Source organism: Telopea speciosissima, chromosome 3, assembly GCF_018873765.1.
Source record: "Telopea speciosissima isolate NSW1024214 ecotype Mountain lineage chromosome 3, Tspe_v1, whole genome shotgun sequence".
Lineage (NCBI taxonomy): Eukaryota > Viridiplantae > Streptophyta > Magnoliopsida > Proteales > Proteaceae > Telopea > Telopea speciosissima.
Window position 1 is genome coordinate 11,729,225 of NC_057918.1, and position 12,016 is coordinate 11,741,240.

At 38.8% G+C, this 12,016-nt stretch overlaps 2 protein-coding genes and 1 non-coding gene across 4 annotated transcripts; 2 read left to right on the forward strand and 1 right to left on the reverse strand.

The window, feature by feature from the left end:
* The first annotated feature begins 2,683 nt into the window (after positions 1 to 2,683).
* Positions 2,684 to 4,534, forward strand: LOC122655598 (protein FEZ-like). Of its 2 annotated transcripts, none has more exons than XM_043849832.1 (3): positions 2,684 to 2,938; positions 3,348 to 3,652; positions 3,740 to 4,534. In XM_043849832.1, the coding sequence occupies exons 1-3, from the start codon at positions 2,764 to 2,766 to the stop codon at positions 4,460 to 4,462; spliced, it is 1,203 nt and encodes a 400-aa protein (XP_043705767.1). In that variant the 5' UTR covers positions 2,684 to 2,763; the 3' UTR covers positions 4,463 to 4,534. The 2 variants fall into 2 exon arrangements, with proteins under 2 accessions (XP_043705767.1, XP_043705768.1); XM_043849833.1 differs by having other exon boundaries at positions 3,351 to 3,652.
* A 2,233-nt stretch (positions 4,535 to 6,767) lies between these two features.
* Positions 6,768 to 9,797, reverse strand: LOC122655597 (pentatricopeptide repeat-containing protein At1g74600, chloroplastic). Its single transcript, XM_043849831.1, has one exon. It carries the CDS (start codon positions 9,656 to 9,658, stop codon positions 7,007 to 7,009), a length of 2,652 nt encoding a protein of 883 aa, XP_043705766.1. The 5' UTR covers positions 9,659 to 9,797; the 3' UTR covers positions 6,768 to 7,006.
* A 171-nt stretch (positions 9,798 to 9,968) lies between these two features.
* Positions 9,969 to 10,049, forward strand: TRNAL-CAG. The gene has a single exon. It is a non-coding gene; the product is annotated as a tRNA-Leu (tRNA).
* The last annotated feature ends 1,967 nt before the right edge of the window (positions 10,050 to 12,016 follow it).

Here is a 12,016-nt window from a genome sequence, read left to right on the forward strand (position 1 = left end):
GTGGTCTTGCAGGGAATCTGTTTTGCTGCAGGAACAGATTTCTCTGCTTCAGATTGTTCTGCTTCTCAAAAGGCTTTCTGGAATCATTCTTGGTTTCGTTTATGCAAAACGCAGCCAAGATAATCAACATAGTTTGAGGCTTCACTGTATCCTGGGAGACAATTCGTCTGCAACCTGTTTGCATCTGGAAGTAGGGACGAATTTCGTCTTAAGGAAAGCGACTCTGTAACGCGCCTTGAAGTTTCAAGCCACATTCTGTTCTAACACCTTGGAATGTATGCACAGAAATAAAAGCATCATAGAAGAAATGGGGGGAAGAAACTTAAGAAAATAATTATAAAATGTGACCTTGTTTACAGAAGGGGTTTAATTATATGGGCTTGGTAATTTGTAAAGGGGTTAAGGTGGGTGGACTTGTAACATTGTGGAAATGATTTACTTATTTTGGGGTGTTAATGTTCACATAAAAAGAGAGAGGTTGGAAACTTGGGTTTGAAGAGTTTGACTCATTTTTTTAAACTTGGTTTGCACGCATGGAATGCAGAACTCTAGGTCAAGGAAAAGAACAGACAGAAAGGGTTTAAAACGAGGGCTAAATTTGTGGAATTTCACTGAATTTGGAGTTCCTAGCTGGCCATTTTATTCAAAGATATCTTGCTATTTATTAGAAAGTACTTCACCTGTTCTCCACTTAGCAGACATGGTTAGCAAACTCAAGCAATGAAAGATTAGTTTAAATATAATGATAAATGGGTTAGTTTGAAATTTGAAGGTAAATGGTGTGTACCAGTTCACTTCAACATAATCATCTTCTTTGACATTATTATTAAAAACAAGTGAAAAAAAAAAATGAGGAAACCCACACTGTATTTCCCAAAGCCCATAAATTCAGGGGAAAACCACCTACTTATCTCTTTTTAAGTTTTAAGCTTAAGAGTTCAAGCTATGAGAATGTCACATGTGACCCACTCTAAATTCAATCATGTATGGCTTCCACATGGCCAGCACTAGGAAGAGCAGCAGGGTTTCAAAAGTTGAAAGATTATATTTTGCTAGGTTTTTTTTGCCTATCTAATGTGAAAACTCAAAACTGAAAAGTCAACATGGGCATCTCATGATCTCAAGAATGAAAAAGATCAATTGTGAGAGTGTGAATGTGTGATTGCGACTCTCATATCATGAACTTATAGTTTGGTTTCTGAATTTTTATTTACTTTTTGGTGCTAACCACTTCTGTTTTGGATTATCAATCAAAAGTTAAACCCTAATTGCATATTGCTTGGAGGGTTGATGCAGTGAGTGCAATTCCATGATAAAAAAAAAATAGGAGGTTTTAGTCGCACATCGGTTGAATAGTGTGCAGATGCAGTCTCTGAGTTTATGACTCTGGGAATGACCTGTCCACCTTAAAACTCGGGTTTTTAGATTGAACATCAATAAAATAATATTAGAAACAGAGGGAGTTGATGCACTGAGTGCAACTCCAGGGCCAAACCAGGGAAGACAGTGGAAAAGACAAGAAAAAAGCATTATTGGAGTCATCTTTGTAGGCATTTTGATTACTAAATGTCAAAAGTAATGTAATCTCTGTGCATCTGAAGCAAGAAATAACTGCGCTAGCATTGTGAACCCAAAAGGTCAAATCTGCCTTTATGCTTCGACTGCCATCCAAGAAGAGTGAGAGAGGTCATGGTCCCCTATTCAGGGGGGTGATGTGGCTGTTTTTATGTTTCTTTATTAGAAGTTGGAAGGAAAAGAAGGCCCACTACCATCCTTCACACGTTTGAGGAATCCAGACTCCAGAGAGTGCCTTGTGCCCACTGACAGGTCAATAGCATATATCTGATATAGAGAATAATGAGGCAGGAATAGAAGCTCTGAGAAGAATGGAATAGAAATGGGATTTTTGGATCCTGAGAACCTGAAAAATTAAGCTCTCTATCCAAAATAGATAGATTACAGGTAGAAACTTGGAGGGATTTGCAGAGTATCTGTGGAATTGAATATATAAATCTGAGCTTTTGTATGGGAAATTGGTCTGCTCCATGTTTGTATAAAACAATTCAAACAAAGACATTTAAAATTGTCACATTGGAAATTTGCTTTGTCCTTATCTGTGTAGGATGAAGGATGGTTTCATGAGAAATGTAAAAACAAATCAGATTTTTTCAAAATCCCCAAAAACTGCTGATTTTATAATCCCTAGAGTTCCCTCATTTTGGACTTGCACAACCACAAATGGATTCAAGAAAAGGAAGTAATAAGTAAGAGTCGCCATTGAAAATCCACTCCCTTGACTTGGGTTTCTTGGTAGTTGTTCTTATGAACTTGTCTTAAGTTTCTTCTCTGTGACTCACCGTGATCCTCGCAAAAACACGCTCTCCATTACAGTCACCCTGAAAGGTCGGCCGAAGCTTCGGAGGCAGACCCTTTTGCTGTTAGCATATAATGGCTTTGACCCAAGTAACTTTGTAGAGTTCATATTATAGATTTGCTTCATACCTTGAACTTTTCTACTGTTTACCAAGAGTTTTCCTGAATTCAGATTGTGCTTAGGAAAACTGAGCTAAACTTTAGACTTTCAGAGACAACTATAAGTCTATAAGCAAGTTTTGTTTAATTGAGGAAAGTTTTGGGTTCTGTATCTAGGCTTGCAGAGACCATTAAATAGAGCTTCAGTTAGGATTCATTTTGTCTATCATTTGGTCTTTTTATTTGTCTTTTTTCCTTTTAGTTTAGCTTCATAGGAAGGGAGAGAAAGGTATGGATGAGAAGAATGATAAGGTTGATGAAGTGATACTACCTGGGTTTCGATTTCATCCTACTGATGAGGAGTTGGTTGGTTTCTATCTCAGAAGGAAGATTCAACAAAGACCACTCTCAATCGAGCTTATCAAGCAACTAGACATCTATAAATATGATCCCTGGGATTTACCAAGTAAGATAAATCAACTCTGATGCATGGATTAGTACAAGTAGTTAGTTAAAAGATGAAATTTTGCTATGATCCTTTTGTCTTTATCCAGCTTCAATGGTTCAGTTATTTAGCATAGTTTGAGACTTTTGACTTCATAGATAAAGGCTTTCTACCCTTCACTGGATTTTTATGTTATTGTTTTCTGAAACTGTTTCCAGGTCCTGTATACTGTTCATCACAACTTGTCATACAAGTAGAAAATTTTCAAATTCCTTTTTCTACTTTTTACTCTGCTGAAGCTTTTAAACTATTTATCTTTGATTTAATCCAGAAAACATTAATTTTTTTACTGTTATATTGTCTTTTTTTTTCTTGCTTCATTTTGTCTGAAAGTTGATAGAGTTAAATCTGGCATCTTTATTTTTGCAAGAAGAGTGTGCAACCACTGGTGAGAAAGAATGGTATTTCTACTGCCCAAGGGACCGGAAATATCGAAACAGTGCACGACCGAACCGAGTTACAGGAGCTGGGTTTTGGAAAGCCACTGGAACAGATAGACCCATCTACTCATCTGAAGGTACCAAGTGCATTGGCCTGAAGAAGTCCCTTGTGTTCTACAAAGGAAGAGCTGCAAAAGGGATCAAAACTGACTGGATGATGCATGAGTTTCGGCTGCCTTCTCTTACTGACTCAGCCCCACCCAAGAGGTCTATGGATAAAACTCTTCCTGCCAATGTAAGTTAGAGCCAGCCTTTCTATTCTGTTTCTTGATATATAAGAATTATAATCATGTAATCACTATTTCCTTCCCTTGGCCTGCAGGACTCATGGGCAATTTGCAGGATATTCAAGAAAACCAACTCCATGGCACAGAGAGCTCTTTCTCACTCTTGGGTCTCTCCATTACCTGAAACCACTGGACCTGACATCCTAACTCAAGATACACACTGCACTCAGTTCAGTTCAGAGAACATCTCTTTCACAACAGAAGCTGGATCTGCTGTCCAGTTTTCTTCTTACAATGACTCCCAACAGTCCACAACTACTAGTCTCTCTCTTCCAGACATTTCCCTCTACAAACCCATTTACCAACCAGTCTGTCGAACTTCTATACTTCCGATTTCAAATGCAGACCTTCCAGCTGGTTTCATGTTCACTCCACATGAAACGCCAAGTCCTGCTAGGTGTACAATTGATGTTGCTTCCATGCTTTTCAACTTGTCACCTGCTTTACTCTCGGATGTCAGTAAAGACTCTGAGAGTATAGATTATTGTGGCTCACAGCAGCAGTGTAATGGCTTCTCAGTCACTTTACCACAGGAGTTGCAAGGGAACATGGGTTCCAGTGTAGTGGAGACATGCTTGAGGAAGAACTCAAATGTCTCACCTGCAAGCAACCAGTTGGGAACTGTCAGATCCATTGGAGTCCCATTTAGCTTGCCTCCAAATCTACCCGATGCTTGGAAGACTAATTCACCGTGGGATTATCCCTCATGTCCTAGTGATATGTCCACTAACCTTTCCACAAACAAGTGCTATACATGATCAAGTTGTTGTACCATTGAAGTGTTTTTAGTTTGAGTTTTAAATGACCAACTGCAGTTTCAAATGAGAAATATACTCGGGCAGTGTTTGGTATGCATTCTAGGTCGATTTTGCTTTCTCGGACAATAAAAACAACTATTTTTATCATCCGAGCAATTTGAAATGCATTCCAAAAATGCATACCAAACACTGCTTCAGTTTACAGTTATCCTATACATTTGTTCTTCATTCCAACCACACACATTAGGCCATAAATTGTTCACATGGGCCCTCGACATTCTACTATGATTGATGCAGAATAGGAAGCAAGTTGTTAAATTTGAAACTTGAACTAGATTTGATGAATTGAAGCTAAAAGCTATATTCTAAATCTAAGAATTATGTATGATGAAGCAGAAATGATCAAAACAATTTTTCTATTATTCTACGAAAAAACTGAAGTCAAAATTTTCAACACTCGAAATACCCTCTTTTTCCACACACAATATAAATGTATATAATATGTATGCATCCACTAGCAAACTCGCACATGCAAATCCACGTGTGGGCATTTGTCAAGTGGAGTGGGGTGGGGTGGGGTGGGGTGGGGTGCGGGACAGCGAGAAGGAAAGAGAAGAAACATATAAGTTCAGACCTATTTGCATGAAATAATTTTTTATTTAAAATAATTGGTTGTATATATATATCCAAACCCTCTTTCCCACTCCCCACCCTTACAAAGTGACGAGCACATCAATCAAAGCAGAAGATAAACTGTTAATGGTGTCTGAATGGCTTAGCATCTTCAATACTGTCTTCGTCATAATCATCATCATCGTCATGATAAAAAAAAACAAAGGCTCCGTTTGGTTGCAAGGGGAATGAAAAGGAAGGGAAGGGAAAATTTTCAAACCTAAAAAAAAACTTTTGTAATCATTATCCCATGTAATTGCATAAACTACTTATATTTGTTACCATATTTAGTAATGATTTATTTTATATTTTAAACCAAAGGTAAATGGATGCAAAGTAAAGTGGAATTTAATAACCAAATATGGAATGATTTGAAGTTAGTGATATTGTCACATGAGGTAATGATTATAAAAATTTCTTTTTCAAATATGAAAAATTTCACTTCCCTTCTTTTCCCTTCCCTTTAATTTTCCTTGCAACCAAACAGAGCCAAGGAAGAAAGAGAGATGTAGGAAAAATAAGATAGACTCAGTTGGGAGTGATAAAACGCTAGTGGGCTAGGGGGTAAAGTCAACGAGCACCTAAGGTGAGAAATAAAGATTTATGGGCCTGGATTTTAAAAGATTCTTTTTATTCAAACAAGAGAGGAAGATTGATGATAGCTCATACATTTATTCCAAAATCCTTTCCTTGCCAATAAGTCAACATAAGAAGCTTCCAAATGCGAACAAACCAATTGGTGAGGCACAATGATTGTGGGCGCCTTTGCTTGGTGGCCTCTGAGAACACCTTCCCCAGCTCAGCTTTTATTGGGAAAGCAGGGCCATTCGCTTTGGGTTGAAAGTGGCAATGGACAATGTACTTCGTCGAGTCATTCTTCACTCCGACTGCCTAGGTCTTGTTGATTGTCTATTGAATCCTTGTGTCTTCCACCTATTGAAGTTTCAACCATTACGATGGACATAAGGCTTCTAATCAGTTCCTTTGAGTCTATCTCTCTCTTTTATTGATAGAGATGACAATGCTTGTATCGAAGTGGGCTTTTCGTTACCCTTATTTGGGTGTCTCATTTGTAGAGGGTCTCCTTGAAATTGTAAGTTCCTTTTGCCCTGCAGGGCAGGCAAAAAAATCCTCTGTAGCGCTCCAGTGAGATGGAGCTGTCCTTGAGGCATGTGCCGGACAACTGCAACCGTCCAATGTGCACTGGAGAGGATCCGGACGACTTGCGAGGCAGTCCAAAGAGAAGCCATATATCCAAGTCATTGCCAGATGTCTCGATACACAACTATAATTCATCAGGCTTTTTTATGTTTAAGTGGACTTGGCTTCACCCTCAGTTGGGCTCGATGCTTGACCATTGACCATTGGAGACGTTGCCTTGGGTTCACTCTGATCCATAACTTCTGTTCACGCAGGAAAAGACCTTTCATCAGAGACTCAAGAGTGAAAGGAGCTCATCGGGCAAGGGTTTCAGTAGAAAGGGTAAAATAGAGAACGGTGGGGATTTTAATGGGAAAGGGTACCGAAAAATTGGGAATGACATAACATAGAAGGTAAGAAGTTCAACTGAAAAATTAACCACGAAACATGAGTTCGTGCTTTTATATAATGATAACGAATTGATGCGACAGACACTGGCTCCGCAAAACTATATTTTACAGAAGAAGCCATGAGAATGTTGTTACACATACAAAAGATATGTATCCCTCAATTTAATTTGGGTTAAACCTAACAAAAGATCGTATTAGTTTTGGTGACTCCATGAAAACTTGTTTGTAAGTGGTGGTGCCGGGATGTCTTTGCAGCATAGAACCTTAATAGAATCCAACAAAAGATCCAAATGACGGATCCTGTGAGATATACTTCTCATAATCACACAGAACTCCATCCTGGTTCCTTCTTAATCCCAGTTCCCTTCATCAGACCTCTGATCTTCATGACTTCTTCCCAGTTGCCCTGATCTGCACAGATGTTTGACAATGAGATATAAGCTCCAGCATCACCAGGATCCAACTCAAGAACTCTTTCAGCTGCTAGCCTTCCAAGCTCAACGTCACCATGTAATCTGCAAGCACCAAGTAAAGTTCCCCACACTAAAGCATCAGGTTCAATAGGCATGTCACTGATAAATCTTTCAGCGTCTCTCAATCTCCCTGACCGGCCGAGTAGGTCAACCATACATGCATAATGATGGGGACCTGGTTCAATTCCATAGTCTCTAGTCATCGAATTCAAATGGAAAAGACCTTCTTCCACCAAACCATTATGACTGCAAGCAGATAAAACCCCAACAAAAGTCACTGAATCAGGTATCGTTCCTTCTTTTCTCATAAGCTTGTACAGTCCCAGAGCTTCCGCACCTTTTCCATGTTGAGCATAGCCCACGATCATAGATGTCCAGGTGACCAAGTCAGGTTTTTCAATCCAATCAAACACTTTACGAGCATCATCAATGCTGCCACATTTTGAATACATTATAACAAGCGAACTGCCCACTGAAAGGTCTGAATGTAGGCCTGCTTTCAGGATGTAGGTGTGTAATTGGTTACCTAGAGTTGAGCTTGTTAAAGTTGCGCCTACACTAAGAAGTGATGAGATCATGAAGCAGTCAATCTCCAAACCAACCATCAGCCATTCACGCAACATCAAGAATGCTTCTTCAATGTATCCATTTTGGGCATACCCTGAAAGCAATGATGCCCCTGAGACCTGGTCTTTTTTAGGCATTTTTTCGAAAACCTGACTAGCAGAAACCAGGGCTCCACATTTCCAGTACATAGTTACAAGTGCACCACCAACAAGTGTCTCCATAGCAACTCCCATGCGAAGAGCATACCCGTGAACTTCCTTACCTTTCTGTAAGGATCTTAGTGAAGAACATGCAGTGAGAACAGCAGATAAGGTCATTGGACTGATTCTAATTTCCTCAAGCTGCATATTTTGGAACAAATGAAAAGCCCAATCTGTGTAGCCATGTTCTGCAAAACCAGCAATCATTGATGTCCATGACACTTCATCTTTGTCATTGATTTGTTCAAAAATGTCATAAGATTCCTCTAAACTATCACACTTGGAGTACATTGTAAAAAGAGCACAAGCCACAGAGACATCAAAGATCAACCCAGCTTTAAAAATGTAACAGTGTATCTGTCTCCCCAACTGTAAACATCCAATAATACTCAAAGTGCTAGAGCAACAGAGTGCATCAGGGCCCAGACCTTCCTGAAGCATCCTCCTAAAAAACTCAATTGTCCTTCCAAAACTCTGGTTCTGAGCAAATGCAGATAACATAGATGCCCAAGTACCCACCTGCTTGGTGTTCCCTGTTTCTCTAAATAGCACTTCAGACATATCAACTGCTCCTAGTTTGGAGTACATATTGATCAAAGAATCTCTTACTGTGGAATCTGAATAGAAACCAGTTTTCAAAATCCAGGAATGAATTTGGATTGCTTCTCTCACCATTTCTGTATTAGCGACAGCTCGGAGTACACTCGTGATGGTGTAAATATTAACTTCCTCCCCTTTTTCCCTCATTTGTTTGAAGAATTGGAGAGCAGAAATGTAATCCTCATTCTGAACAAAACCAGAAATTATGGCAGTCCATGAAACCACGTTGTGGATTGGCATCCACAAGAATTCCTTCAGAGCTTCATCAATATCACCACATTTGGCATAAAGATCAACAATGGCGGTTCCCACAAAGACATCATCTCCTGCACCACATTTGAGTACACATCCATGAATCCCTCTACCCATCTCCAGGTCTCCAACTGCAGTACAAGCAGTTAAAATACTTGAAAAGGTAAAACTATTTGGCACCAAAAACCCACCTAACATTTGGCGAAAAAGATCTAATGCCACAAAGTTCTCCCTGTTTCTAACGGCACCAGCAACTATGGCATTCCAACAGACCACATTCTCACATGTAACATCTCGAAATAACCTCAGCGAATCCTCAAAACAGCAATTTTTGGCAAAGAGGTCTATCATTCCAGTCCTTACATACCCATCAGAAAAGAACCCGTTTTTAATTACAAGAGAGTAAACCTGCTTACCAGGAAAAAGAGCTTGAGAGGCAGTGCAAGCTGACAGAACACTCCCGTATGTGAATTGGTTGGGAGTGAGCCCAGAAGAATGGATTCTGCAAAACATTCTCCACGCATCCTCGAATTTTGAGCTCTGGTTGTAACCTGATATCATGAGGTTCCAAGAGATAAGATTTGAGTGAGGGATTTCGTCAAACAAAAGGAGGGCATCTCCCATTGCCGCACACTTGCAGTAATTATCAGCCAGAGTATTGGCGATTACTAGGTCGGATTGAATTACGGCTGTTTTGATGAAATATGCGTGATAAATTTTAGTCTCTCTGATTGTGGGATCACGGGTTCTAGTTTGACCACCGAAGAGACTATAAGGATTAAAAATGGTGATATCATCATCAACAACGGCGAGGGCGGAAATGAATCTGAGAGAGGGAATTGAAGTCTTAGCTTGGAAGGTTCGGTGAATCAGAGAACTCATTTGGGTAAAAAACAGTGAAGGGGATGATTCGTTTTTAAATAAGAAGGTAATTTGAACGAGAAGACCGTTGCTCTCATGGTTTGAAAAAGCGCGGGAGCTGGCAAAATAAGTCCATGTAGGACTTGGGAGTAGCAATTCGATGGGTTCCCTAAAGCCAGCGCTCTGTTTAAAAATGGTCATTCCCTTCAAGGGTAGAGAGAGCACACGTGTCAAGTGATAGGATCAGAACAGATACAGAAAGGTCATTTCACCTGATACAGGACGGTTTCTTTAGGTTATATATGTAACTGAAAACCACTTTAATATCCAAGTCAAGATGGCCGAGTTGGTCTAAGGCGCCAGTTTCAGGTACTGGTCCGAAAGGGCATGGGTTCGAATCCCATTCTTGACATTTTATGTTTTTGTTTTTTTCAATTTCAGATAGGTGCCTTTTTTACTAGATTTAGTACAATCCAAGTTTTTGGAATCATCGAACTCAGTTTTTCAGAACTCGTGCACACCTCTATTGATCGGTGTCCCGCCATTTGTTGAGTAGAAACTTGCTTAAATAAATATGGCAGGAATAAATTTCCTAGAAACTTCCTGTGCAACCATATTTGTTTGGTTTTCTATCTTGGCTTCTTTAAGTCTATGAATTAATATGTCACACTAGAGGTATAGTTTTAAAGATACGCATCAACTAAACACTAAATACTAGGGTATTGTAAAATAGACTAAATAACTTTGACTGTTTAACCACATACAATTGTAATGAAAATTTTACTTATCCAATAAAATAACAAGTATGACTCGTTATCTTTTGCAAAGGAATTCAATGAATTAAAAACCCCAATTGGAAAATGACGTGAAGCTATTTAGATTTGGTTTCATTTGGTTTTAGTCAGGGTTTTCAACCGATTTTGGTTTGATATCTGGTTATTTCAGTTTCCAGTGTGATTCGGTTCGGTTTTAAGGCCAACATGATCTAAATTGGACCAATTTTGATTTGTTTAACCGATTCGAGGTTAGTTTTGACACCCCTAGCGTCAACCTTGACCTCATCTCCTGTCACACTATAACCAAATCCCGCAAAAATAAACTTGTTTTGATACATTATAATAGTGGCCCAACCAACCTCATTGGTTGAGGAGTCAAAATTATCAGCAAAACTAATCACTAGAGACTTTAAGGTTTGTAAGTCAAAGATACGAGTATTTAGAGGAAATAAGAGGTCTAGGAACACATATCAAACTGGGGAGCGAAATCGGAGATAAACAAAAATCACTAATCCAATGAAAAACATTTTGCATCATAACATTGGGATTGGATTCAGTACTCTGAAACACCACTTGGTTCCTATGAACCGAAATAAAATAGATAGTAATGGTCATCACACCCAAAAAAAACCATTGAAACTCGAATTGAGAAAGACCACAAATAGTGAGGATTGATAAATACATCCCTAAGATGGGATCACCAATTAGGTACTCAGTTTTTAAACCAAGAACCCCTACAGTCCAAAGCCGTTTGAAAAAATCACAAGAAAGACCATGTACAGGATGCACTACAAAAACAGAATCTGGGCCAAGGGAAAGCATAGCTCAGCTCCAATCAAGCTAACTGGGCTGCCTGCACGGTTGCCAAAATGCCAACTTCAGTGCATCAAAAGAAAATTTCGAACAAATATTAGATGCTTAAGCTCAAAAGAAAAGAAAAGCTAACGTGCCCGAGGGAACCTTATTGATCGAGTTGCATATTTGTATGTTTTGAAGTGATTGATGATGATGATGATAATGATCTAGATTCCCATTCTTCCTCGCTGCTGCTTTTCATGAGGATAACAAATAGAATGGCAGTTGTGATCTGAAATACGTGGTCAACCTCGATTGCAATCCAAAAATTCCGAAAATTTTCAGTGCAAGTATCAATATATCACAGGCTTTAGTTTTACATGTCTATTTATTTATTTAGGTTCTCTTGGGCGTAATTTCTATTTTTGAGAAATCATGTGTAGTGTATTTTTGAGAAATCATTTGGTTACTAATAGAACTAATAAATTCTGCAATGATAAATACACTTGCCATACCCATGCGCACAATTAATCATGTAACCCTACTATTTCAACACGAGCAAACTACTGCAATAATGGTAAAATATAGCAATCTAGTCTCTAGTATATTCAATTGTTTAGAAATTTTCAAACAAGAAACCTTTAGATATTGAATAGGCCTTCTAATGTTAGATCCCATTAAGATAATTTTTTTTAATAAGATCCGATGAGAAAGTATTAATCACATGCTCCATGTTTCTCTTGCAAGAAGATAGAAATGGAAATCATATCACAGAAAGCAGTAATAAAGGACTTAAATATAGTTTCTC

Coding starts and splice junctions, on each gene's coding strand:
- LOC122655598 (XM_043849832.1), top strand. CDS start 2,764: ATGGATGAGAAGAATGATAAGGTTGATGAAGTGATACTACCTGGGTTT. Junction 2,939..3,347: donor TGATCCCTGGGATTTACCAA/GTAAGATAAATC, acceptor TATTTTTGCAAG/AAGAGTGTGCAACCACTGGT. Junction 3,653..3,739: donor ATAAAACTCTTCCTGCCAAT/GTAAGTTAGAGC, acceptor CTTGGCCTGCAG/GACTCATGGGCAATTTGCAG.
- LOC122655597 (XM_043849831.1), bottom strand. CDS start 9,658: ATGAGTTCTCTGATTCACCGAACCTTCCAAGCTAAGACTTCAATTCCC.